At 36.2% G+C, this 27406-nt stretch overlaps 1 protein-coding gene across 1 annotated transcript in view; it reads left to right on the top strand.

The window, feature by feature from the left end:
- Positions 1-25902, top strand: part of LOC114941159 (uncharacterized) — a 34324-nt gene extending 8422 nt beyond the window's left edge. The window contains 20 exon segments of the mRNA XM_085483393.1: positions 4757-4817; positions 8483-8665; positions 9162-9421; positions 9730-9984; positions 10058-10243; positions 10487-10752; positions 11063-11523; positions 11641-11763; positions 11900-12328; positions 12531-12822; positions 13060-13248; positions 13328-13408; positions 13518-13583; positions 13720-13791; positions 13872-14376; positions 17857-19558; positions 19561-21647; positions 22820-23000; positions 23128-23256; positions 24176-25902. Coding sequence (XP_085339519.1) covers positions 4757-4817; positions 8483-8665; positions 9162-9421; positions 9730-9984; positions 10058-10243; positions 10487-10752; positions 11063-11523; positions 11641-11763; positions 11900-12328; positions 12531-12822; positions 13060-13248; positions 13328-13408; positions 13518-13583; positions 13720-13791; positions 13872-14376; positions 17857-19558; positions 19561-21647; positions 22820-23000; positions 23128-23256; positions 24176-24636 — 7989 coding nt within the window. The 3' untranslated portion in view covers positions 24637-25902.
- The last annotated feature ends 1504 nt before the right edge of the window (positions 25903-27406 follow it).

Genomic DNA, 27406 nt, shown 5'->3' with positions numbered 1-27406 from the left:
CGCGGGATCGAGACCGATAAATATTGAGATAATAAAAACGTTAATTCGGAATTCTTTCACGAAAGAAACGACAACGTCATAAAATTTGCATCGGCAAATTACAGTTTGGCGCAGTTAATAATGCAAATCACAAAACAATTTAAATACCAAAAGATACTTGTTATCTTTAAATTTCAAATGTGAAAAATTTTATACGAAAGATACACAATTATAAATATAAATAACAGAGAAGGAAAGAAAAATAGACACTAGATGCTGAAAAAAGATGCATTAGAATTCATTTGCATATTAAAAAGTATAAAAAAGATTTTCACGAAAACACTAAGATTATTCTTTACTTCAAATCATTTAACATAACATTTATAATTTTAGATAAAGAGCGATAATTTCAGTTTGTAATAAAATTCTATATCGATTTATTGTCGAGAGGGTTATCAGTTGTCATTTTAATAAGTATTTAACTCGATAAATTTGTAAGTAAAATCATTATCTACGAAATTTGATTTAAAAAATGCACTATATTTTGAAACCTAAAACATTCTCTAAGAATGTTCTTTCCTCTTCGAAAGTTATAGGAAGAAATAATGTGTTGAAGGGAGATATTTTCTCCTTTGTTTCTCTCTATGCATTAGCTAATCGAGCAATTGATTTTTCATTCGCAAGAATGAGTAGTTTCATGATACATTATACTCTAAATACTTTCGATAATCTCCATCATATATTAGATTATGGATGCGGAAATTATTATACTAATAAAAACGTATGAAAATACCATTTTTTTATTGACGCGAAACAATAATTTACTACGTCATAATTTTATCAACGATGTAAGTACGAGATGGAGAACGTATGTCAGTCGGGAGAAACATGAATGCAACTTGGTGCATTAAATAATTTGCATTCTCGAAATGTCCCGACCTTCGGTTATTTCTCGATCGACCAGAACCCGGCGAGCAGTTGGTATTTCATCGCGAAAACCGATTACAGATTAGACTGGTTCAACAACCGGTACTGAATACTTGAGCGAAATGCAGCGTATTACATTGTTAGGCGAGATTGTCGACGTTCGCTGGAAATAATTCGGTAAAATCTTGGGTCGAAGATGCGCGCATATATGCAAACATTTGCATAACGTCATTGTTGTTGTCACTTTCCTTTTGTGCAATGCGGCAGAACCGTTTACGTAATACCGATACTCTGCATATACGTATTAATTATATAATTACGATTATAGGAATACCATCGCATCTATTTTGATTGAACAAAACCATTATCCGTATTAAATATTGTTAGATAGACGCATCGACTGAATATTACAATCTTTTAGAATATCCTTGATATCCAGATTTAATAACATCGCTATAATTTGTTATGCGAAGAATCGGGATTTATGTGCAAAAGTTATTAAATAAATAAAATGTAACGTTGCTATTGAGAAAATATTTTTAAAAAATAATTCGAGGATAAAGGAGAGAAATAAAAAAATACGACATGCGCGATATAATGAATTTTTTTATATAATCGAGATTTTATTTTTTATACGAAAAATAACTGCGTTCTTGCGTCACAAAATGTTTTCGTAACGATTTGCTTTTGGACGCAAATCTTCGTGACGCCAAATATTTATAAATCTGGACATTCAAGTGACATGTAGGAATCTTTCTTGGGTCTGTTATATACGAAATTAAGTGTTGCATCTGCATATTTTTGCACAATTAGCAACATCTCGCGCATCGTAAATGAATCTTTCCTTTCTATATGAGAAATTCTTGATTATCTCACACACACACATTATATACATAAATGGATACATTCCAAAGTTTGTTCGCGTCGCATTGAAACATCTGAGTAAGGTCAAAGTTAATTATTCCATGAGAAAGAAAGAGATGTAACAAAAAATTAGTTAATAGTATAGGTCTTCTTGATGAGTCGTAATTTAGAAATAATTTTCCTGAAATAATAATACCAATAATTATGGCAAGACAGTCAGTAAGATTTATTATACAATAATAATAATAATATACAATTAGACACGTATAAACACATAAAACTCGAACCAATTTTATTTTATATATATACATAACTAACATCTCTATCTAGCTCGCAAAATTTTATTAACAATTCGCAGCTCTATTTATCGAATTAAAATTGCAAAAAAAAAAAGAGAAAATGACAAAATATTTTTAAACTGACTTTCACTGAATTATTTCTATAAAATAACATCAGAAATAGGCTCTGCGAGAGGAAGGGGATGGTTCGCGCTACGAAAGCACGGAGCGAACTTCCGGTTATGAAACTCCCAGAAAGCCAGCAGCCACCCGAGTGCTTGATCGATGCACGCGTGTGTGCGTGAGTGCGCTTGGAGAACGCTCTCCCTTGATCCGCTCATCGCGTATTCGCTTTCCAAGGATCCCCAGCGTCGCGTAGAAAGTTATTTGACATTTAAAGGGGTCCGGAGTTTTTTGACCCACCCTGCACATGCTAGCCGCATATACATAGGTCATTGCTTTGCGAGAGGGAAGGTGCACACGTGCGCGAAGAAGAAGAGGAGGAGACAGATCGCGACGTGTCGTGACGATGAACGAAGATGATTATTATCAGCCGTGATTACGAACAGGTGTCTGTGCAATTGCAAAAGGTGTTAATTGTGCATTTCGAAAGCAAGCCGGAATTTGCGCAATTATAGCTATAATTACGTTTATTAAAGTCCAGTGCACCGTATCGATATATTATTATTATTGTCGCACGTGTCGTCTAAAAATGTAAATATAAAGGTGCAAACTTTTCTTCATTTTTATACATATCTTCTCTCTTTAAAAGATATAAAATTAATTCAATGTATATATTAGAAATTATATTCGAGAGAAAGAAGAGAAGAATAATTAAGAGTAAAGTATATACAAGAACGTCATGACACGTCAAATTAGGCCTGAAATTAAATGATTGCTGCGCGAAAGTAATTAAGATTGATTAAAAAAAAAATTAAATTAATAAATATATTTATCTGCGTTTTGAAAAGGATTTTCTTATATCAAATAAATATTTTTCACCTCAAATCAGTATTATTAGTTTCAAATAAATGATTTATTATAGGCAGCATTGAAATAAATATTTATTCGAATTCAATAAATTTTTTTCAGTGCAGAAACATCTGCAATTACTCTTAATTTCTCTTATTATCTATGATTGAAAAAAAAAACTCGACAATTTTAGATATCCGGAAGTATAACATCTCGAGTATGTTTTGAGTTTCACTATACGCAATTAAGTGGATCCGTTAGATCATCACTCGTGCTAAATATCTTCCGCGATTTTCGCGGGCCCGGAATTTTTGTCTGTGGCTCATTAAACTTTCAGGGTCCGCGAAGGCGCTAATTGTTCGTATCACGATCGGGTAGCGTTACACATATTTTACAACGTAACGTTAACATAACTCGCGAAACTCGCCACCCGAAACGCGCCGCGAGAAAGTCTCGCGCCGCGTTCTTTCTTCTTGCTTTCTCTTTACACATCCGTTACGTAACGAGGAGTGGTCACTTCTGTGTGCACGTGTGTGTGTGTGTGTGTCATGACACTATCGGTCCGACATCCCGATACGTGTACATATGTCATCGATCTTTATTAATTCAGGCATCTCGGACCGCCCGCGATCGTGGTCGGGTCGAGAGCTGGCAACAAGTGCATCTCGTTCGTGCACTTTACATTTCTGCGGTTGCATAAGCGATTACAAGCGGAGCCGACGTATTCGCGTAACCCCCGAACGTGTTTCATAAACATATATGCGCTGACTTTAATTCACACATCTTATCCGATCTATGTGAATAAACGAGAAATTTTCATTCCCATCAGAGCGATATGCTTACACGTGAAAAAAAAATTTGTAATTTACATTTATAATGTATACGCTCTCTCCAAATCAAACTCTTATACCTCCTAATTTATCGCGATGCGAATGAATTCGCGCTTGTTTGCTGCGATTATAGATAATGTTGAACACAGACAGTGTTGTGCTTAGATTATTTTAAAATTAAATAAAGATGAGATGAAAGATGAGAATATATAAATCTATCTTAGCTAAGATGAAGATAATTTTGTTTTAAATATATCTAATATTACATGGCGATTCATCTAAATAATATTACAATATTTCCAGATAATATTATTTTTAAGACCGTTTATGTAACACAGGTATAAAATATGTAAATTATAAAAGGGATATAAAAATACATTTTTATTTTTATTTCTAAGTTTTTATTGCTTACTGCTTAAGTTCTGCTACTTAATAATAATATTCAAGTATTTTTATTATCTATATAAGGATAAGATGACGCTGAAACTTCATGTACATATGATTATCTATATAATTTTATTTAAATAACAAAGCGAGCACTGAAAACAGAAGCGAAATATTAACTTTGTATTTATATCAGATGTTTCGTATACATAATTATACTCTCTCTTATGAATCTTTTAAAATGTGTATTAATGTCTCATTTTGTGATAGCCGCAGACTTTCTATCATTTACTGAATTTTTATCGACACAATTATTGATGATGCCACACCGACTATCTCATTATTAATTCGTCGGCGACACGCGAGAAATTGAACGCCACCCAAAGTTGGGCGCTCGTTATGAATTAATTATCTGCGAGACTCTCACTTCAGCGAGCACACTTTGGCACAATGTGTATTATATGTACGTCTCTTCGGCGAATGATGAATTATTAATGAGACGCATCGTTTTTTCCGTTGCAGGAGATGCGAGCAGCGTCGCTGATTCTCTGCTTGGGAATTTTACTTGCCACAATACAAAATGGTAAGTCTTCTCTCTTCACAGCTTTCTTAATAAAAATACAATTATAAGAGAGAAAGTTGTAGGATTTAATATTTATATGTGTTTTTTAATTATATATATACGGAAGAGACTCGAGTGTATATCATTCTCTCAACTATCGATGTTTTATTCTATCGTTTCTTGTTCATCTCTTTTCAACATATATAACAATAATTAATATTAACAATATTTTTCTAGTTTTTCAGCACGTTTATAATTTTAAAAAATATTCGCAAATTTTTTTTTTAAATCTTTTAAAATATCAATTAATTTAAAATTAAGTAAAAAATAAGGTTCTGTTATCTATTCTTTTGAGTTTAATAACGAGCTTGGATCTTTAATTACTCATAATTTAAAAGTGATTGACGTGCCTTAATTTGATATTCATTTAGTTTCTAATAATACCGGAATTTTGTATAATTATATACGAGTGATAGTAAATTACATTTTGCATCAAATACAAACGCACATAACAAGACTCTTCGTATATATGTGTGTGTGTGCAGAAATGGCATCTTAGAAATAAATTCTTACAGGAAACAATAGAGATAAGATATAGGGTAAAGGTAAACCACAGCTTGCAAAATCGAATCGCATTTATATCCGACAGGTGTTTATTCGCTTCTTGATGTATCTCAGAATTTTCACCTTTCTGCGAAACTCGTAAACAATAATGATTTCCGCGAGAGCGACCGGTGCTGTAACTGATGAGAGTGCGAGAGAATTAGAGTGGAATTCGCGAAGGAGAACGAAAGGACGTTCGTAAGGATCGCTCATGTAAGATGCTAATCTTTCAAACTGTCTCGTAAACGAGCGATGACCTGTCAAGACTTCCAGCTTGCAATATTCAACGGTTTTTAACAATAACACTTTTTCGCATTGCGATACGCGAAGGTATAAAATCACGCCTCGTAATTTTTCTCACATCTAACTGACAAATCCGGAAAAACGCGCGATCACGAACAAGCCTCTTACTCGACATTAACTGTGCGATATTATGTATCTTAATGCTGCTATATGCCGTTTGTATAATGACGATATATAGCGTGGGATTATCACGAGTAGATTCTCGATTGTGCAGTGAAAGAGAATCTTAAGCATTCCTGTATCGGCGATCTTTGAGAGGCTGGTCGAGATGATGGAGTTCATAAATGCGATTTGTTGCACAAACATATTTAGAAATTTCCTTATTAATTTTAATGACACATTTTGCTCAATTTGGATTTATGAATTTGTTGCTATCCATCTAAAATTTTATATATAATCATTGTTCAGTATTATTTAATTTTATATTTGTAATCATTACATTATTTATTATTCATTATTTTAATTTCTTATTTTAATCAATTTTTACGTTTCAAATTTTCTGAAATATCATATAATTATTATTTAGCATTATTTAATTTTATATTTATAATCATTATTCATTATTTAATTTTAATATCTTATTTTAATCAACTTTTACGTTTCAAATCTGTAACTTTATAAGTATATATAAATTGAGTAGAAGAATATAATTTTTAATATTTTTCAATTGTATGCTATTATTAATTTTTTATTTTAAATATATAAATTAAAATATATAATAAATAAATAATAGAAATAGTAAAAAATAATATAGAAAATAGAAATAAATATTTATTCGCACTAGAGAATTGTGTAATAAAATACTAATTAATATTATATAATTATATAATTTCAGTATATATTTTACATAAACGTGCAGATATGGAATTTATTTTTTCATGCCTTCTAAAACTAAAGTTTATAATTAGAACGATTAAATCTTAATATAATTATATATATATTAATATAATTATATATATATTAATTAATGTGCATGTGACATTTATAATCTATTATCTGTAATCTTAAGAATTATACATATCATATGTCATCTTCGATTAAACTCGCACAAATCGCACCGCTTTCAATCGATCGGTCGGGGATATTTTTGTCGACCTCGCCGAGGTCCTGGTCAGGGTCAACAGCGAATCTCAATTTGCAGGCATAGCTCGTATTGTTTTTACACGATGTTCGGCCTCGTTTCATGCACGATCGGTGAAAGCACGGCGGATAAATTCATCGACAACTCGAAAGTGCTCGCGAGTAGCCAAACACACGCGAACTCGGCGAGCCGTCAAAGTCAGCCTTCGAGAACGATTATGCGCGTGCGAAGCAGGGCAACGAGATGCATACTTCTCTCGGTCTGTGTCCTTCTCTCTACTATCCCTATTACATACACAGGTACATTCGGCTAATTAAACGCTTGGACGATCGCGAAGAAACAATATATCACGTAATACTTATCTCTCGCTTTCGCAATCCTATTTTTGATCAGATTACGTGGCGTTATGGTTCGTCGTAACGTTTCGCTGAAGAAAGTTAGATTAATGCAGATCACATCTTCTGTGTTACAATATAATCTGATCTTCTGTGCAATCATGTGTTAACGTTATAAAACAATCTTCCTCTTTACCTTATAAAATTGCAACAAATTGTGAACATTATGTAGAGGATCATTTGGAGAAAATTAGATTTCAAAAAGCAATCTATGCAAATGAACAAAATTGAATATAGTTTTTATTTTTCAGTAAAAAACAAGATCTTACTAGAGATTCATTGATGCAAAAATATTAAAATGTCAAAAGCAATGAGAGATTTAAATAAAATCAATACGAGAAATTTTCTACAAATATTGTATAATATTTTCTACAAATATAATAATCTATGCAAATGAACAAAATTGAATATATTTTTTATTTTTTAGTAAAAAAACGAGATCTTACTAGAGATTCATTGATACAAAAAATGTTGAAATGTCAAAAGCAATGAGAAATTAAAATAAAATCAGTATGAGAAATTTTCTACAAATATTGAATATCTCTCTATTTCCGAATAAAATTGCACTTAAAAAAAATGTAACGAGTGTCTGTAATATGGTTTTTTTTAGAGTCGGTAGTAGCACCTTGCCGCGTGAGTTGAAGCCTATATTTCTTCGCGTACAACGTAAACGAAAGTCCAATCGCGTTTCAATTTCTCCCGGTTTTCTCTCGCAAACGTTTAACGCGTGAGTGTGTCATGCGTGCGCGAGGTATGCATAGCTGTATATATACACCGTATTCGATGCATGTCACGCGTATGCATTTTTAATATACGCGTATGCATTCAGCGGCTGCTGTGAAAATGCAACGACACGCGTCTGTCGCGACGCGAGCTAATATTGAAAGATGAAATTGTAGATAACAACCGTGTCGATTCTTCGCGACTTGGAGCGAGCTGAATGCACCGGAATACATTTATCATCGCCGTCTCTTTATTCAACGACTTCTGTTGAAAGTAGAGAAGTTATTATGCGGGAATAACGAATAGAAATAAAACAGTCTTATTTTTTTCTTCTCTGTGTGAGAGTAATTAGAGAGTCGAGCTTTAAATATTTTAAATTATTTTTTTTGTAATTATATTTAAATATAAAAAAATGTAATTATTAAATTATTTTAATATACATATATTTAGTAAAATGATTTTAATGCTATTATTTCACAAGACTAAATAATTTTTGTAAACATTTAGATGTGCAATGTAAAATGTAAAGTTTTAACTTTTTTATATTTATTTGTTCCCTGAATATTATACTGTTCTTTCAGGAATTGCCGAGCGTAAAATTATTTGTTATTACACAAATTGGTCGGTGTACCGACCCGGCACAGCAAAATTCTCTCCTCAAAACATAAATCCGTATCTTTGCACACATCTAATTTATGCATTCGGAGGATTCACAAAAGAGAATGCATTGAAACCATTCGACAAGTATCAAGATATCGAGAAAGGTAACATAAATTAATACATATGATATTTGTATTTATATTATTCGATGATCTACATCACATTAATTCGTAATGCTGACGCGATTGTATCAACGATTATCATTAATTATCAACTTGAAGGGAATTTTTTAAATATCGATGACATTTAAAGCGAAAAAAATTAGACGTCTTAAATTATAGTCAATTGTCATTTAAAATCGTCGATGGCTTTTTATATTTGTAAAATAAGCTTGAGAGCAACACAACTCACTTATGTACATACTGAGAAATTGAAAGAGTAAATGTCAAATACCAGTCGAGTGTTAAAAAATATTATTCTCAGTTGTTGCAAAAGACATTCTTATATATTGAAAAAATGCTATTCATCAGTATCTACCTGTACATGTCTCGATTTGTTTAGCAACGCATTATATTTGATGAATGTGGAACATATCATGTTGGATGACTTAGCCAATGTTTAACTTTCACTCTTTGATTAACATTGGAACTCGCTCGATAGGAGGATACGCGAAGTTTACGGGTCTGAAGACTTACAATAAGAATTTGAAGACGATGCTGGCGATCGGTGGCTGGAATGAGGGCTCCAGCAGATTTTCACCGATGGTGGCCGATCCTGCGAGACGGCGAGAGTTTGTCAAGAACGCCGTCAAGTTCCTCAGGCAAAATCATTTCGACGGCCTCGATCTCGACTGGGAATATCCGACATTCAGAGACGGCGGGAAACCACGAGACAAGGACAATTACGCCAACCTGGTGCAGGTAGATGATGTCTCAACAGTTCCTTATTGTATCGAGGAAAGAATATGAAATCTCTTGCAGGATAATTTAGTGAAGAAAAAAAATTAAAAAGGGGAATGTCAAAAATATTAAATTATATTATAAAATATGTTATATTATATATATATATATATATATATATATATATATATAATATATTATATAAAATATATTATATAAAATATATTATAAATAAAATATATTAATTATATTGTAAAATAAAATCAAATGGATTAATACAAAATAATATAAAAAATTAATGAAAAATGATAAATTGGGTAAATTGACAGGAACTTTACGAGGAATTTGAGCGAGAGTCCTCGAAAACCGGAAGACCGAGGCTGCTGTTATCAATGGCGGTGCCTGCTGGTATCGAGTACATAGATAAGGGTTACGACGTACCTAGACTAAACGAGTACTTGGACTTCATCAATCTACTCTCGTACGATTATCATTCTGCTTATGAGCCCGCTGTCAATCATCATTCGCCATTGTATCCTCTGGAAGAGGACAACGAGTACAATTACGACGCCGAGCTGACTATTGTAAGAGAATTCGTTTGTCAGGATCGTGTATTATTGCTCGAACAAGTCAATTGATAATTGATTGATCGCCTAGGATTACACGATCAATCATCTCCTGGAGAAGGGTGCGTCCGCGGACAAAATCATCCTTGGAATACCAACATACGGTCGCTCGTATACCCTGTTTAACCAGGAGGCGACTGATCTTGGATCACCAGCGGACGGTCCGGGTGTCGAAGGAAAGGCTACTCGAGAAAAGGGCTATCTTGCCTATTACGAAGTAATATGATGTCAAATTTATCAAAGCTTCTTCTCAAATACAAATATATATAGCGTATTAATTCTTTTTATTTTTTTTTAATTATATTAAATTATATTAATGATTATTTAATTATTAAATTAAATTAATGATGATTATTTAAATTATATTAATGAAATAATATAAATATTATTAAAAACATATAAATATACATATTTTATTTATAAAATTACACTCGAAAAATTATGTATTGTGATTATATAGATTTGCGAGAATTTAGCGGAATCCGACGAATGGGAGGTCGTTCAGCCGAATCCCAAAGCCATGGGACCGTACGCGTTCAAAGGAAATCAATGGGTGGGATACGACGACGAAGATGTAGTTAAATTAAAAGCTCGATACGTGAACGAGAAGAAATTGGGAGGCATCATGTTCTGGTCGATAGACAATGACGATTTCCGCGGCAAGTGCCATGGTCGACCTTATCCACTGATCGAAGCTGCCAAGGAAACTTTACTTAGGGATAATAGGTAAGAATTATGGTTCAAGAAAAAAACACGTTAACTTATAATTGTTAGAAGTAATAATTAGAGATGTCGCATGAATTTTATTAATTTATTTTTACTGTATTACTATTTATATTTAATTTATCAGTACTTTAACATAAGAGATCAAATTAGTAGATACTATAAATATTTGTGAGCATAAAATGTAGATTTAAAAAAATGCAATTCAAGATATTTTATTTCTGGAACGTTGAGTAAATATTTTTATCTTTATCCTAATTTATAATTCTAATTTTTCTATCAAATTAGAGAAATGAGATTGTTATTATCGTAGCAGAAATATCGAAAATACGAAGTCGGTGGACAATCGGAAAAAGACTCGCACTCAAGGTGTTCAAAGCAACGCTCGTAAGTTTGGTACAAATAGCCAAAGAAGTAGCACCACGTCGGCTCCGATCACCAATAGACGTGTATCCTCTTCAAGGCCAAAGAACCGTAACATCTCGAAATCGAAAACGAGTGTTGATGAGGATGATCGGGAGGTGTCAAGGAGATCGTACGATCCCTCATCGGACATCGAGGACGCAGAAGGTAGAAACACCGTCAGAGTTACAGAGAAGACCGAACGACCGAAGAATCGAAACAGAAGCAAAACTCGAAACAGCTCCACTGATCATAACTCTCGTAGAAAACAGTCTAGACGCAAAGACCAAAGCAAGACTGACAAGGACGAGGGATCCCTGAGCAACAAGTTGACGACTCCTGAACCGCCGACTACTCCCGATCCAGGATCCGGTAAGTTTTTGTGAAAGTAATATATTTTTTATGGAGTGAACCGATTATTCGAGAGCACAAGATGCGAAAAAATCTTTTGTTATATAAAATTAAACATTGTGTTTATATTTTTTATAGACTTTAAATGCGAGGACGAAGGCTTCTTCCCGCATCCTCGAGACTGCAAGAAATATTTTTGGTGTCTCGACAGTGGTCCCAGTGGACTTGGCGTGGTTGCGCATCAGTTTACCTGTCCCTCAGGTAATTTTATTTTTTATAATATATATATCTTATATAATATAAAATATAATATATTTTTATATAAATTTATTTATTAATATATTTTAAATAAATAATTATGTCCATTTCCAATCTTAAAAACATTGAATTTTCGCAGGTTTGGTGTTCAACAAGGCGGCGGACTCTTGCGATTACCCTCGCAATGTGATTTGTCCTAAGACGTCAAAGACATCAGTCGTCTCGACTACCAGATCTCCCATCACAGCTGCAACCAGTCGAACGACTTATTTGCACAGCACGACGACTGCAAAGGCCGAAGAGCCGGAAGAGTACGATTCGGAGGAAGATTACGAGGACGAGGACGAGGACGAGGAACCTGAAGAAGAGGATGTGAGAGAAGAACCGAAGACCACTACGACGACGAAACCTCTCGTATATAAGACACTTACTAGAAATCGACCCAGCACGACAACAACTACTACAACGACAACCGCACCAAGCGAACCAGAGAGAGAAATTGGCGGCGAAGACGAGGAGGAAGATCCGAGGGTGATCAAGGAACTGATTGATCTCATCAAAAAAGCTGGCAAGTATAGGTTTACTTAAATATGTAACATAAATAATCTAATCATTTTTCTATTTATATAAATTATTTTTTATAATATTAAAACTGTCTTTTCTCTTATTAATATTTTTTTATAATATATATTTATATTGTTTATCACATCAATTTTTTTTTTTAGATAAAATCTCTCTCTTATAAATAATTTTTCTAACTCATATGACAGGCGGAATAGAACAGCTGGAGAAACAATTACTACTTCAAGAGAAAAATTCCGACAGTAGATCGGACAGTGAAAGTGTCACTCCGGCTGCGATTAGTCGTAGTTTATACGAGCGAGTGTTGAATCGCCAGACGAACAGATTCGGTAACGGTCAACGACCCGTATTATCACCCTCGGAAAATAGTTACGTGAACGGGCCGGGAAGAGCGCAGTTCGAAGGCTTGGACGACATTCCCGAAGTGAAGAGTCTCAGACGATCGCAGAAGCCTCAATATGTCACTATCGAGAGACCCAAGTCAGTACTTTACTCGTTAACAAAAACTAGACATCTCATTTTTATGTATCAATTTTATTCGTCAAGATCGATTAGATTTCTATTTAATTTATTCTTCCGTCTAATTCTAATTTAAAAATATATTATTTATTAAATCAAGATTAAAATTAATGTTATTGAAACTGATTTAATACATTATAAAATATTTATTTAATATATACTCTAATTTTTTGATAAATAAATTTATATTGATGTTAGATCATCAGCTACGAAGGAATCGGAGAACGAAGAGATTGACGAGAACGAGGAAGATGATGACAACACCGACGTAGCTTCTTCCGAGGAGGAAAGTATCAGCAATCCGTTAGAAGAAAAGAGTGCCACGCAAAGAGTGACGCCAAATTACGTGAACATTCGTCGAACACGACCCTCTACTACGACATCTAAGTATAATTGACAATAGTATGATTGACAAAATAATTAATTTTACTCCCGATCGTCTTTTATGTTATCTTAAAATTTTCAGAATCGAAAATGACGTGGAAGAGAAGGAAGCGGAAGTCGAGAAGGAAAAACCGACTCGCAGGCGACGACCCTACATCTCGAAGTAATTTTTTTTATCGAGATAAAAAGCGCGTTTTATATTATTATTATATTATATTATATTATATTATATATTATATGGATTTAATGTCATATATAACAATATTTTTTAGACAACAGAATAATGAAGCAAGTTTTGACACGACGAAATCTTCTCGAAATCAAGGCTCAGATTTCAGGTAATCAACAAATTATTCGTTGTATAATATACACAATAAAATATAATTACATAATAAATATATATGGACTTAGTATAACACGTATATATTGATATATTTTCACATAAAATATTTATCTCTTATAACTAACTTTTAGGAATTCAGAGAAGAAAGGCGTGGATTTATCAACGACGGAGAGAAACGACGGTTCGCCAACGATCGATTCTAGGTTCCTATACACGAAATTTCTTTTCATTATCCATATTTACCTATCGCTATATAATTCACATTATTCCCGAAATCTTTTAGATATAGCAACGTACAAAGGTTTAGAGGCACCACTTTGAAACCCTTGGAAAATCTATCCAGCCTATCTTCGTACGAGATAACGACTTCGCCAACAAAGCTCGAAGAGGACTCAGAAGTACAACCTAGAAGTACAACTAGTACGACTACCACGTCATCGACGACACCCACGACGACCACCACTTCGACCTCCACCGAAATCTTCACCGTGATCAGCCTCGAACCGTCAAAGACTTCATCCAGTGTCAGCCCTAAAGTCGACAACACCGATTCCACCCCAGAGGCTGCGAAACTGGTGGAAGATTCCGTGACGGAAATCTTGTTCACGACTCTGCCGGCGACCACGTCGTCAACAACGACGACAAGAACGACGATAGGTCACTCGAGTAGGTCGACCATCGCCACGGTTTCGCAGCCGCGACCATTCGGCTTCTCCAGACGAAGATTTAGCACTTCGGAGGCGACGACGACGACGACGACAAGCGCTCCTCCATCGAGTAGATCCAAGGTGAGTATAGCTTCGCGAAATTCCACGCGTCCGTCCAGTCCGTTTCTGGGGCGAGTTCGATCAAGGACCAAATCGGTCGACCGAATTGTCGAGGACGAACCCGTGGAGGCCTCCACGTCGAGGAGCAAAGAACCGAGCAGATCGCGTGGTAGAGGATCCAGCAGGTACACTCCGCCGACCTCGAGAGTGAGAACCGAAGACGGTTCCACGAATTTCGTTCCAAATCCCAGGTATAGAGAAAGAGGCAGAACGACGACTTCGACGACCAGCAGTCCGATCAGCATCGGTGATACCAAGAGAAAACTTCGGAGACCCAGCAGAGTCAGCACGGAATCCACGAAAACCAATGAATTGGATGACAGTCCGATTGTGAAGATCACGCAGAGTAGAAGAAGAAACACGTCGCTTCGGTCGCGAACTGAGAGCAACGATGAGGAAAATGACAAGATAACGAACATCAAAGTCTTTAAAAGACCGACTGTTAATCGTGAGTTGTACGACAGGACGAAGCAGACGAAGAAGAGAAATAATGTGCAAGAACCAGTGCAAAATACGAATATTGAGTCTTATCAGAAGAGTGACAAATCGGAAAGTGACAAAAATGACTCGACGAACATCGTCGATCAAGAAGTAACTTTAGTTGATTCTCTCGTTGAATCCAACACCATCGAGCCAATCTATTTCAACCGCGCGAAATCGATTGAATTGACTGACATTACGACTCCCTCCAACAACAAGGTCGATTATACGAGTAATCGACCTGATGACAGCATCGCCACGACGACTGCTCATATCGAGGCTCACGAGTTTAATCCCAAGTTGGTAATAATCGTCACCGAACACGCGGAAAGTACGACGGAAGCACCGAAAAGAAGGAAAGTCATTCTGAGAAAAAGACCAACATCATCGAGCAGTGCTGTCGATACTGTCGAAATAGAAGAAGAAGAAAGATCTGATGCAGTTCGCAGACAAAAAGTGATAAAGCGAAAACGTCCACTTCAAGACACTTCGTCAACCGAAGTTTCTCTCGAAGAAGAAGACTCGAGTCTGCTTCCAGAATCGATGACTTCGATAGCAGACAAGGACGTTGAAAAATCGACGATCGTTACTGATCGGACAGAAATTACTTCGATAAATGCTGAAGAATTGCCGGTTGTTATAGGATTTACGAGGAAAATGCAAGACTCCACTCTACCTGTTACAGAATCCACCGATTATAATTTCGATGATTTCACGAAGATTATTTTGGAGACTCTCGCGGCGAAAACCACAACAATCTCGAACGAAGAAACTACAGATTCTATATCGACGATCGACGCATATGCCGATGAAGAATACCCATCGACGAGAGAAATGAATGTTGAAGCAACTACGATGGAATCAACTTTGGCGACAGCTACGCAGGATAATACTGAAAGCGGAGTGTTTTTGGAAGAAACGTTGCTGCCAGGATCTAAAAAGTTGTCTACGCAAATAACCACGTCAGGACTATTCACGACGGAATCGAATTCGCCTTTGAGGTCGAATTTAGAGGCGAGATACGCGCGTAAAAAGTTTATTCGCAAGAATCCTGCAGCTTCGGGAATAAATAGCACGTCTGGTCGATATCCTCTCGTGTCATCGTCAACGGAGAGCATCAGCCATGAAATTCTTTCCAGACGCAGAAATCATTTATTCACTCGACGTCATCCGATTTCTTCTACCACCACTAATATATTGCGCGATGATCTCCAAAATCAGGAGGAAAAGAAGGACGCGAATAACAGATCGCGCGATTTGATCGGACAGGAAGTTGCGGAAGACACGACCCTGAAGAACAATTCTGCGAACGCTCTTTCGGATGATTTCGCGAAATTCTGGAAAAGTTACACCACGGTTTCGTCGAGCGACCAGACAAGCAATTCTTCAAGTATCGAGGATATCGATGATATCAATAAAGAACCGGAAGACGCTACTACATATCAATCTCCGATTACCACAAGTAAGTCGGAGATTCGACCGCGCTATAAGATTCCTGTAATCCTGAAGAGGCCTTTCGATCCCGAAGAGGCTTTATCGCCCAAACGGTACCAGCCATTAGACTCCGCACCGGAAGAATCCGAAGAGACGCCGGAAACCAAAGAAGCCAAGCTGAAGCAATCCTATCTCCGGCAGCCGCGAACTCGTTACAAGCTGCAAAATCGTGACAACGTCAATAAAATCAACGAGGAAACAACAACGTCGAGTCCGGAACCCACGAGCACCTGGCAATATGTCAGGACTCGTTTGTACTCGAAACGTCCAACGTCGACCAGCACGGAAGCATCGGTTACAGAAACCCTGATACCAGCAAAGAAGTTCGATTACGTCGCCGACGCTCTTCACCGGAAGCAGCAATCGCTTAAGACGACGACGCCGAGAAGCAACGATCCCTTCGACTCGCAGAACCTGGTTGACCTGGATCACAGGACGGCGAAGCCGGTGACCCGGTTGGTGACCTCGGTGACGGAATCCGGCACCACGGAACGACAGAAGATCCTCATCAAGACGAAATATTCGTCGCTCACGTCAACCACGAGGATCCCGGCGGATCAGTTTTCTCCGTCATTGGTGACGAAATTCGATGACGAAGCTATCAACGAGATACGTCAGGGTATCGAACATTCTACTCTACCGATCGAGGGTGAATTTAATAGTCATCGCTACGATGGTCGATTCACCACGGAGTCCCAAGAGCCTTCGACCATCGAGATCGAGTCGGTGTTCAATAATTTGATCGCCGACAAGAATTCCGTGAAATAATAGGAGTTTACTAATTATTATACTAATCACTGTTAGGGGTCGACAATGTATATAGAAGCCAATTAAATTAATTAAGAGACCATCCGTCGCAATCACCGATTTTACTCGGCGAGAACGACAGAGATTGAATAGACTTTCGCTAGTAGGAACTAATGTATATAGTTTACTTTACGAGCATTAATCATGTTTAAGATTGCTCTATGAGAGATGAACACATTAAACAAATCTGCCATTATGATTGGAAGAATAATCGCTAGCTCGATGACTGATGACCGAATAATCTTCACGCATCACATCTTCTAATCAATAATAAAGATAATAAAGAGAATCATAACGAGCATCTAATCCGCTTATGTCTCTTAGAGGAACCTCGACTAAATCTTCTGATAACTCTGATAATGATGTACCGATACTTACCGCAAGTACAATCATCGCTAAATGCTATCGATGACCCAGGATGACTTATCTTATCATCTGAATTAACGCAGCAAGTGAGACACATTAATAGATAACCAGAGAGTTTCCTTCTTCATGTTCCTTAAATTCTATTCTCCTTCAAAGCTGGCGCAGTTTCACACAAAAAAACAGAAACACAGAGAAGAAGAAGGAGATTACAAAAAAAACATTGAAAAAACCGAAAGAACTCCCTGAGAGGGAACTTCGCATTAAAGTGCGCTGCCTTGTTCTGATTTTTTTCAGGTTGCCGATTCGAAAACTAGATTGCCGACCCTGAAGGAACTGATTGGTTATCCGACGACTTACTACGACGATCGTATTTCTACGACACCGTCGTCCACATTTTTCTTGCGTAATGACGTAGACAACGACATTAGTCAGCAAAACGTCGAAGAAACGTTCGTTCAAGGAACAAACGAAGATGAAGAAAGGGAGCAATCGATAAGAGACATAATCGGAGAGGAAACCGGCGACTCCTGGCTGCGACAAGCTTCGAAAGACAAAGCGAGATCTCGCACTTTAAACAGAATGGATGAGGAACCAATTTTGGTCACAAACGCTATTCAGGAAGAGGCTAAAAAGACATCTTCGACCTTGATGTATATGAAACCGACAACGATGCGCGGAATTCCTCTTGACAGTTTGACTTCCAGCCCACGTGGTTTTTACATCACCAGAAGCGATGATTTATCATCGTCGACATTTGCGGGTGACTTTACGTCATCTTACACGACGATTGGCAGTTCTGTTGAACGACAGACGGAGACTGATTTAATTTCCACGACTGACGAGACAGTCGCTTATATTAATCAGAACGATATTGAAACCGACGAAATTGTCACTGTAACTCGAAACTATCAGAAGGAGTTAGAACTCGCTATTTTCAATAATGTAAATGATATTATTAAAAGTAAAGATGTTGATAATCGCGAAGAGAAATCTTCTACATTCAATTCTTTGGAAAATTCTGACAGTACCGAGAATCCTTTGATTTATAAAGAGCCCGACACGGTTACAATTCCTGTCAGTAGACCCACATCTAAAAGAGAAAAATTGTTACGTAATTTCAATCATAATACGACACCTTCTTCTAACGTTTACGCCTTTTCGCCGACAAGGTCGACAGGACGAAGATTCATTCTCGGCGTGGTCAGACAACCACATTATAACGAGGCTAACATTCCATTGTGGACAGGTAAACGTATAGTAGCCAGAAAACGAAATAGGACTGTTTCGAAGGAAGTTGAGAGACGAATCGACGAGGACGTTTCTTATACCACGATGAATATTTTTGAAAATGCTTCGACACTGACTTTGGCGAAGCCTAAACTCACTCCGATTTCGACGACACCGACAATTCCATCAATCGTGTCCAAATCTACGTCTTCTAAAATTTTAGATGTTAATAGCTATTCAATTGGAAATGAAGAAGGAGCGATCACTTTGATAAACTCGATAATTGCGGCGACTCCTTCAGTCTTCAAAATCTCTTCAGTAACAAGTGATCTTACGACTACGATTATTTCAACGATCTCCGACAATTTTACAAGCGTAACTGAGATACCTTCGACCGCAAACGAAGCTATAATTACAACCACACCATCATCGACTGACGCAGTTGTGAAGGCTCCCATGATTGCGAACGATCAAGCCACAATCGCGATTGAATTTGCGATTAAAAGCGCTGGAATTGAATTTCCAGTTTCCACGACTGCAAATTATTCTACAGATGACGTTCCAACAACCGCGAGCACGCACGCAATCGCAAATGATTCTGTAATTATACCCGTGACTACGAGTATCGGCGTCGAAATCACCTCCCCAAATGCAAATCACTCGACTGATTTTGCAAATATGGTTGTACCCGCAACTGCGAGCGCTGAAGTTCAAATTACTTCGCCAATTACAAATTATTCCGTAACCATGCCGACAAATACAAACGCAATTCCACCGATTCTGCACCTGTAATTACAATTAGCGCAGGAAACAACATTATTTCAACAGATTCCGTAGTCGCAATTGATTCTACAATAACTATGTCCGCAGCTACAAGTACCGAAGTTGAAACTTCTACGATTACAAATAATCCTTTACTCGTTATTCCAGCAACTACGATTCCTTCTACTAATACTTCATCATCGACAATTATTTCTTCTACGCATGCGACTATTTCTGCGACAACGAGCAATCTCTTAGATACTGTAACTGTAAGAAATATGCTAACTACAATTACAACACCTGCAGCTGTTATTCTTCCGACGATTAATGACTCTAATGTAATTACGTCTGCATATGTAAACGGTTCTTCTAATTTCGCGATTACTGACACTTTGACAACTTTGAATCAACCTAGAAGTAGTTCCGTAATTTCGTCCAAAGATTTCGTTACATCTACAAGGTCAACTGTGCCTACAACTTTAATCGAATCTACCACGACACATTTCAATTCGAGTGATTTTAATATTAGCGATAATTCCAAAGTATCCGTCACAACTGCAAAGTCTATCCAAACTACCGAAATTCCCACGACATTCGAAACTTCACCAATATTCACTTCGACTGTCATTTCGAGATCTCTTCCTAGTACAAATTCCGCGATATCCTCCCAAATGAGACCAATAATTACGCAAACTCCTTCGACTCTTTTTTCAATCGTAACATCGATTAATGATAATACAGCGACTGTAGAAAAATCGACTAACGATGAATCGATCGCGATGAGCATAAGTCAAACCACGGACATTTATGAACCGAGTTCCGTGCAAACGACGAGTGAAAAGTCTACGACTTCAAGAAGGAAGGTAATTTTCAAGGAAGGCGCTTCAAGAGCTATAAATCGGAAACAAGATCAGGCTTTGAAAGTCGATGATCAAATCAATCAAAAAACCTCGAGACATCGCGTTGTAAATCGGAAGAATAATTGGCTCGGAAGACCTGTAGTGCATCAAACAATCAATCGTAATCCTCTGCATCGAGTTACGCTGCATCGCGGAGAACCACGAAGACCTCCTGGTTTTACTTCGAGGGTGGTTGAGCAGAATCACAGAAGAAGAATCACGCAGAAGAGGACGAGAGTTAATTTTCAACCGATTGACACCACCATCAGACCTGAGGATGTTGTTCAGAATTCTACTGAGGCTCATAATCGAGGGAGAAGTGTACGAAGAAGAATTGTATCGAAGAGAATCAGGGAAAAAGTTGAAAAGGAGACCACTACTTTAGAAGCGATGCCATTACTTTCTCAATCTACTGAGAACGAAACGCTTCATCGAAACTTTAAAGAAGCAAGAGCAGATCCTGACTTTGTTGACACAACTTTTCAAGGCAATTTTTCGATAAATTTTTATGTCAATAGGAATTTTTCCAACAAAGAAAAAAAAGCAAGAAGAATGAGAGTTTTACTGAAGAGTATCCGGCCTAAATCCGAGGAAAATAATTCCACGACTGAGAAAATAAGTACAGATATTATCGAAGGAAATATTCAAAATAATATTTCGACTAATCTTACAACCAGCACGAGTAAAAATCTTGCTGACGAAAGAAAAACAAAAAGAAGAATGAGAATTGTTAGAAAGAAAATTAGACCTAAATTCGAGGAGGAAGAAGCAAAGACCGAAAAAACCAATACAGATTCTGATTCTACAGATGAAAGTCTTCGAGGCGCATTTTCAAATAATTTTAGAAGAGGTAAAAATTTTCCCGGTGATTATAAACCGAGAAGAAGGCTGAGAGTTGTATTGAAGAGTATCAAACCTAAATCCGAGGAAGGGAACTCAACAACTAAAGGGACGAGTAATGTAAATCTTTTCGACGAAGAGGAGACAAGAAAAAGTCAATTTGCGTCCGAAGAAAAAGACTCGGTAGCTGAAGAAACAATTGCACATTCTGACTTTACCGATAAAGTTTTTTCAAGTAATCTTCACGTAGATGATAAACTTCCTGATCGAGAAAAAATGATGGAAGACACCGAGAAACCGCAAACCACGGAGACTTTCGTTCTGGTCAAGGAGGACACTGATCAGCCCTCGCTCGAGGTCAGTGCAGTTTTATGTTGAAGACTCGCTTTACCTTGAATAACATACTGTAGTTCTTTGGCCGATCGCATGTTGCTTTAACTAAAGCGAAAACGAAACCAGAACCGCCTTTTCTTCGCTAACCGAAAGATATAGAAACTCGCAAATAGTAGAAAGACGATCATCGCCTTAATGTCATTGCTTGAACAAAATCGCCTGACTGAAGATGCCTTTTAAACAATGTAATCTCCTCTTCTGAATCTGCTTCCGGTGCCTAATTGATATACCACAACGATATCATGATCGACTAATGGAAGGAATCGGTTATAACTATTCATAACTTAATGGCTTTCTTGAATGACTACCTGACAAGATCTCTCGATCATCGATCACTCGCTGGATCTAACCAAAATACTTTTCGTGAAACGAGAAATTATATATGATCATCCTTTGCTGCTACGTCATCATCGCATTGCCTATCTACGAAGAGATGCTCTTCTTTCTCTGGTTATTAGAATTCTTCCTTCGGGGTGGAATCCGGATACGAATTTCGAAACCTGGTCTTTTACTCTGAAATGCAAATAGATTAGGAATATCTTCATCAGTGCTGCTAGTTCTTATAAATTAACTTTCTTTTAAAAAAGCGAACATTTACATTTCGCTTCTTCTGATATTATCTTTTAACGCTTGGATCAATTATTAATATGTTTTAACACGCGAAATGTTTCAAACAACACAACAATCCAAAAGAATTTCAAAAACGAAAAGATGTTTGAAAGATTCGGAAACTCATTAGACGCTTTAAATAATAATTAAAAAATTAGAAAGTCTTTTATATGTCTAAAAAACTGAAAAATATGCTCGAAAGTTAAAAACGAAGTATAAAAAATGCATAAGAATTATATAAATATAAGACATAATTTTAAAAAATATATATTTTACTAAATTTTTTAAAAACATTTAGACGGATAAATATTTGAATTACTTGTGTTGTCTGAGATATCAATTTCGAGATTCTCTTAATTCTCTTTATCTTAATTTTTATCTTAAAAACTTGCTTTGTCCGAAATTGCAAACACATATCACAGGTGTATGCATTCATAAGCGATTCATATAATCAAAAATTAATATTTATTTCTGTCGCGCTTTGTCTCATTTGTAGTATATAAGTATATCAATTATTACTCCAACAGGTAAATTCCTTAAGGAACGGTGGATCCATCGGTCGTACAACAGGATACTCTACTAGATACAGAAAACCGACACAGTCGACGACGAATGTCCCATTAATCAACACCTTTCCAAGCACAGTGGCCATTTATCGAAAGGGTAGACCAATCGAGACCACCTTCTCATCCAGAATAGATCTCATCGGTAGGTTCACGAAAAAATAGCATAATTTATTTTATTCTTTTTTTATCTTTTTATTTTTTATCTTATTTTATTCTTTTATCTTTTAAGCTTAGATTTTTTAAAAAATTTCTTTCAATTCCTTTTTTAGACGCGTACGAGAATTCCGGATCGACCGCCATCCAGAATGATCAAAAGGCGGAGGTGTCCGATCAAAGCATCCGCGCCCAAGAATTTGCGGTGACTTTAACGAACCCGCCATTATCATCGTCGGACACTGGTACATTATACTTGCTAGAGAATGCGTCATCCGACTACTTACTTCTTCTAATTTAAAATACCACATATCATTATATAATATTATACGAGCCTTATTCTCTTTTGGCGGACTTATAGCTATGCGTTTTTCAACTAACAACACTCGATTCATCTCAACACAGCCTTCTTCTATCGGGTCTTACTTCTGATAACTGTCTCTGTTTAACGACGATCCCGATAATCTCCCGAAAATCGCCGACTTCTCAACTTATGTATAAAAATTCGTCTTTTTCAAATATGAAGTCTTCGCAATAACGTCATTATGTCGATCGAGACTAATTCATTAATCGCTTCAAGCATCTGTCTTTTCATTGTGTTTTTTCTTCAATTATATACCGCGATTTATGCGCGGATCTCTCTCTCTCTCTCTTTCTGATTTGTCATTGATCAACGTTTTCTTACTAATTTAATCGTGCAACTTTTATGTACCATTATTCTTATTTTTTTCATCTCATCTCGCTCTTTTTCCTCCCGTCTCTTAAGGCCACGTTCCTCATTTGCTTTGCCAAGCGAATTAATCACTAATCATTGAATTTATGCCATTGACAGAACGAACAATAAATCCTTTGGCATAAATCCTTCGGCCTATTTCGAGAGACTCCGAATGATTGATCGATTCGAAAATAACTGTTTCGTTCATTCTAAATCAACAGATTTGACAGCACAACCTTGACTTTCCTATTACAAGGTTGTCGAGACATTCTCGTTCCTTCGTCCTTCGGCTTCCGCAACCGCTGACTCTCTCATTATTCAGATCGATTTACATCTCACTAATGAATCTCACTCTTTCCACTTCGTCTCATTCTGGGAAAATCCAAGTCGCTTGTCCCTGGTAAACTTACGTCTAAGCGACAAAGATTAATCAGCTTCCACGCAATTAGGTCGAACGCTGTTAAGGGACGCCGCAAGGCGCAAGATAAGCACCACCGTAGCACCTAGAACAGATCCGGCGATCGACAGGACGGTGATCTCGAGGCCGAGATTCGACGATGACTCCAGGAACCGTCAGAGACCGAAGACGAAAAATGCGCCCATCGTGAATTCTACCACGAGACCCAGAAGACCGCCGGTGCTCGACTACGATTATTACGAGGACGAGACGCCAATCGTCATCGGCAAGCCTGTTCTCAATAGCAAGCTCTTCCTCACGAGTAAGGGTACCATACGTTGCCTGGACCAGGGAAACTTTCCCCATCCGTACTCGTGTAAGAAGTTCATCACTTGCGCCCGTATGGTGAACGGCCAGGTCATCGGCACCGAATACACCTGTCCAGATAGGCTGACCTTCGATCCGATCGGAGGAATCTGCAACTGGTCCGCTGGACTTGGTTGCAAGGTCTGAAGATCGAAGCTTAGCTTTTCATTCACTCGACAGTCCGACATCAAAGTTATCTCAAACTTGGTTGCAAAAAATAGATCATTTTGCAAAATTAAACTTGAATTCTTTTAATCGTATCTTTCTTATCTGGATAGCATTTCGAGAACGCATAATCATTTTTGTATTTACGCCATTATACAGCGCTTTTATACAGTGAAAATTATTTTTGAATATATTTTAAACAGATGTATTTCTTTAATTAATTTTTCTATCATTTATGAGAGAAAAAGATCGCTGAGATGATGTAATGACTGTCGAGTGGTTCCAATTTATCAATTGCACACTTTTTTAATACGGAAGACAGACATTTTCAGACAGTAAAAAGATAAATTTCTTGGATTAAAATTAAGAGCGATTAAGAGAAGAGAATGTTGCTAATTTTACAAAATAAATTTATGTAAATTTTATTTTGATTCATTTTTTCTCGAAAGTTCGAAAAATTATTATTTTAGATTTTTAAACTTTACTGTCATCAGAGTATGATAAATGAGAGCATATTCTATAAAAATTACGAAATGATATTATGATTATATTATTATAAGACACAAGCGTGAAATAACTGGATTATTCGGGAAGAATTGAATCGGTTTCATTAAAAAGGTAACATAATTAGTTTTTTTCTTCATCAAAGAGGAATTCACCAAAGATAATTTTTTCTAAATATATCGTGACTAGTATTTTACTCCAATTTAATACAATGCAACACATATCAAATAAATCTGATATTAATACAGATTTGTTCTCATATATAAAAAAATAAGTTCTTTATTATTAAAAAATTTAAATTCTGTTGTCTTTTCGAGGAAACTGATTCATTTACAGTCATGCTACGAAGAAGGCTATTTTCAGGTGTGATTATTCTAATAAAATGAAATGTATCGTATGCTTTTTATACGATCGTGCAATAGCCATATATAATCGAGCGAAAACGCAGAGCGGTGATATTATCATTAAAGTCTCTTTATGTAAATATTAATAGAATTACGTATAAGAGAATAGCATGTAAGATAACGTTCTTCTTCGCGTAGCGTTCAAGCGCTAATTTATCTGTAAATTTTCATGCGCGATTGTTAAACACTCTTTATCTTATCTCGTGAAAGCAATACGTCGACGAATAAAAAAATTCTACTCGATTTATTCATTGACGATATCGAATCTGTGCGAATCGAAGACTTTTGTATTTGAAATAATTTTGTACTTGAATAAAAAAAAGCATCGTTTAACCACCCACACGCATTCGTTGTACATGTTTCTAAAATTAAAATATGGTTTATTAATATATTAATATAGTCTCTCTCTCCTATATAAATAGGTATTTCCTAAATAAGCTGAATTTCATTTTAACTTATCAACATAAATTCTTCAATAAAAGAAAAAGTTTTTCTAACATAAAATGTTTCATCAGAGATAAAAAAAAATAACAAATTCTGATGCATTTTTTTTCAAAGATTTCTTTATTTTCCCCGATATTCTTGTCTCACAATGTTATTTGTTATTAATCTAGTTTAGGAAGATGAGATGGGTAAAACAAGTATACAATAATAGCTGATAAATGTAATGCAACGCGAGGCGGCCGTGTTTTTAGTAAGGCTTCCATTTTTGAATTGTCGCAATTTTACAAATACTGTAAAATAATAATAATAATAATAATAATAATAATTATATTACGCGTGTATATAAATGATAATGTGTATTCGTCTATTTGACAATTGTTCAGTAACAAAGCGTTCGAGAAGAATACTTTGTTGATCTGTCGAATATTCGAGCTTCATCTTCGAAATTCTTTTGCGAATATCGCGGTAGATTCGTATGTTTCAAGATATACGCTTCTTCTTTTGATTTGCGTATATTTCTTCTTGTTCAGTGTACATGTACATGTGAGAAGGTGCGTGTGCGTGTTTCGTCGTTTATCGTTATTTAGTGTATATACTGTTCCAGCAGTCGGCGTTCTGCTTTGGCTTTCTCGCATATTATTCGTCTCTGTGTGTGCCTAATATATGATATATCTCAAAAAAAAAAAAGAAAAAAAAAGAAAAAGGAATGAGAAATTATGTAAATGGAAAAAAAATTAAAAAAAAAATAGAGACATCGAGAAGCACGTATTAAAGCGTAACAAGCGAAAAAAAAAACGAAAAAAGCTTACGATATACTTTTGCCGATAAAAATAATTGCATTTCCACACGCGAGCATTTTTATCGAGAGAATGACTTTCACGATGGTTCGAACAACAATAATAATATATATGTATATATAATGATCAGATGACTTTGACGTCGCTTTTGATATATAGATAAGGCTATTTAAAATGTGATACGAGAAATGGCAGCTGTGGTTCAGAGAGATTTACATGGTGGATTCTATATATTACAATTAACGCCCCTTTTATCGCTCCTCGTGCGATTATTATTTATAAAAATAAATACTTTGAGAAAAAAAAGTATTTCGTTAACTACCGTAAAATCAATACACATATCGGAGCGATATAATAATAAATAATAATTAAAATCAAATAAATAAATAAATTTGCTTCGTTCAGCATATTCGTTTCTCGCGTATCTTTAGTTATCTTATACGATTTACACAAAGTGTAATAAAGCGAGACGCGGCTCAAGCTCTTGCAAGGATTCGTAATGCCGCGTTCATTAAAAAAATATGAACATTATTCGATTTCGAGCGTACATTTTTTTTGGGATACTTGGCGAGAAGGTCGATTTATGTCGTTAAGGCTCGCAAA

Source organism: Nylanderia fulva, unplaced genomic scaffold (genome assembly GCF_048542155.1).
Source record: "Nylanderia fulva isolate GAGA-0341 unplaced genomic scaffold, ASM4854215v1 Scaffold25, whole genome shotgun sequence".
In the NCBI taxonomy this organism is placed as follows: domain Eukaryota; kingdom Metazoa; phylum Arthropoda; class Insecta; order Hymenoptera; family Formicidae; genus Nylanderia; species Nylanderia fulva.
Note: the sequence above shows the minus strand (reverse complement) of the source record. Positions and strands in the feature narration are given on the sequence as shown.